The 2,402-nt window shown below is 40.6% G+C and overlaps 1 protein-coding gene across 1 annotated transcript; it reads left to right on the forward strand.

Annotated features, from left to right (window-relative positions):
• Positions 1–515: 515 nt before the first annotated feature.
• Positions 516–1,586, forward strand: LOC147304602 (syncytin-A-like). The gene has a single exon (XM_086279524.1). The coding sequence runs from the start codon at positions 516–518 to the stop codon at positions 1,566–1,568; it is 1,053 nt and encodes a 350-aa protein (XP_086135650.1). The 3' UTR covers positions 1,569–1,586.
• The last annotated feature ends 816 nt before the right edge of the window (positions 1,587–2,402 follow it).

Here is a 2,402-nt window from a genome sequence, read left to right on the forward strand (position 1 = left end):
TCGTCGACTGGTAGCGTAGCTCGTCGACTGGAAGCTTTGGAAGCTCGTCGACTGGTAGCTTTGGAGCTCTGGGTAGCTCCCCCAGCTGGGTCTAGACTGGGTCTAGGGAGTAAGTAGCTCTGGGAGCTCCCCTTATTATAAGGGTTCCGGTCGCGCGCGTCGAAGCTGTGAATGTGAATGTGTGTGTGTGTATTGTTTTAATTAACGGAGCAACCTGAATTTTCACGGTCCAATAAGAGACTGAGCTGCTCCTACTGTGTTTTTCTTTCACTGCTGTTCGCTGAAGTGCTGGTGGTTTGGGAAAACGGTCGAGTTCCGTCTCGTAAAGTTCACACCGCTTTTGGAAATAGTCCGAAAGTAGAAGGGCGTGTGAGCATCCACTCTCATTCCACATACCAGCGAAGGTGGATAGCAGCTGTGTTGTCAATATACTACAAATAATATAAGTACATGCATGACTAAATAAATAAATAAATAAATAAGTCAGATACACTAAATAATAAAAAATTGGAAAAATGGGGAATGAAACCTCAAAACCTGTTGCCAATAATGGACAGTATACACAAAAGTTCATTAATGACGAACAGTGGATAGAAAATAAATATCCAGGTGCAGGAAAAATCAACGCCACCTGTGCCAGTAACACGACGCTGATGAGCCTCAACTGTCGCTCCGACTACAGCTACCGAATGCCACTACAAACAAAGACTCAGTACCAGACAGGATGTGCACGGACGGCACCCAGCAGTAGAGGAACCAGAGTTTTGGCTGACTGGTACTTCCTATGTGGCAATAAGGCTTATCTGTCACTCCCTGAAGGTTGGGGGGGTCTGTGCGCCCTGGTGCAATTATCAGATCACGTCTTCTTCATGCAAAGTGTTGCACATCACCCAAGCAGCCGACAGAGACGTGAAGTGGACATCGCCTCACCCAATTCTTTCGGCATTACAGTGGACACTGGAGTGCCGGGAGAGTTTCGCATCTGGGGAGGAGGAGTGAAATTCTTACAGAGCTTGATCCCCGGCATTGGAGTTGCCGAGGTGCGGGATCATGTGGAAATCAACCGATATGCTCTGCTACGACACATCAACTTGACTAAGACCCTGGGAACCGCCTTAGCAGGAGAACAGCAGGCCATCAGAACGATGGTGCTGCAGAACAGACTGACACTAGACCTGCTAACAGCATCACAAGGAGGAGTTTGCAAGCTGATCGGGGAAACATGTTGCACTTTTATCCCTGATGGATACGAAACTGGAGGAGACATTTATGAAGCTTTGCAGAATTTGACCGCTCTGCAAAAATATGTCACTGACCACACACCTGGAGCAGCTACAGCACAAGGCTGGCTGGACTGGCTGTTCAGCGGTTCATGGCTGGCTGCTGTAGCAAAGCCATTTTTCCTTCTAGGTCTCATCATGATAGCACTGCTCATATTAGTGTTGTGTGTGTTGCCATGCCTAAGAGTAATGATTTCAAAGATGATAACAACTACAATGACTGCTTATGTTGCCGTGCCTCAAGAAGAACAGCATCCCGTTGCAATTCTGTTAGAGGAGAACTTGTAATAACTGCTAATAAATGACGTGGTGATTAAAAATGACTTGTCAAGTGATCATGCATTAGTAGTTTATGCAGGTACAATATAAGGTTTTCATCCTTTTATTTTTTGAAGTTCTCATCCTTTTATTTTTTGAAGTTTTCATTTTAAATATAAAGTTTTCATCCTTTATTTGTTGTAGTTTTCATTTTAAATATAAGGTTTTCATCATTTTAAATATAAGGTTTTCATCCTTTTATTTTTTGTAGTTTTCGTTTTAAATATAAGGTTTTTATCCTTTATTTTTTGTAGTTTAGTTTTATTATTTTTTCTTGTTTATTCCACTTGTTATTTCATTTATGATTTTCTTTTTTCTTTTTATTATTTTATTTTGTTTTATTCTTTAGACCAAATGACTTCCATTTCTGCTATGCTGACATTTTGAAAATTAAAAATTGCTAAAGATGCTTAATAAATAACCTTTACAGACAATTGTTGTATACATTTAAAATAAGTTAAAACAGGAGGGAATATGTTACAGGAAAAATGATTCTATGTTTCTTTACCTTCTTTTAAATGTACAAAGATGCCTTTCGTCTGCCCTTTGCCTATGGTTAGATTAGTTTAGAATTATCTTTTTAGACTTTCCCAGCAAAGACATCTTGTTTCTGGGACATATTGTTTTAGATTGTTTTATCTTCCCTAGCTCTCTGCTGACGAGACTAGCACCATATATGGAGTTGTTTTATTTTATCTGTTTATTATTTGTTATCCTGTTCTCACTGTCTCTGTGCTCTGTGCCTATAAAAATTACCAAGCCACTGTGCATGGTGTGAGTTGTTCTTAGCAGCTCACCCGTGTA

The sequence above is a fragment of the Aulonocara sp. 'chitande type north' Nkhata Bay genome, linkage group LG22 (assembly GCF_057382095.1).
Source record: "Aulonocara sp. 'chitande type north' Nkhata Bay isolate Kocher_YH1m ecotype deep benthic linkage group LG22, A_spYH_male_GT1.1, whole genome shotgun sequence".
Classification (NCBI taxonomy): Eukaryota; Metazoa; Chordata; class Actinopteri; order Cichliformes; family Cichlidae; genus Aulonocara; species Aulonocara sp. 'chitande type north' Nkhata Bay.

What these genes read in the sequence shown, in the direction of transcription:
- LOC147304602 (XM_086279524.1), top strand. Translation starts at nt 516, where the DNA reads ATGGGGAATGAAACCTCAAAACCTGTTGCCAATAATGGACAGTATACA.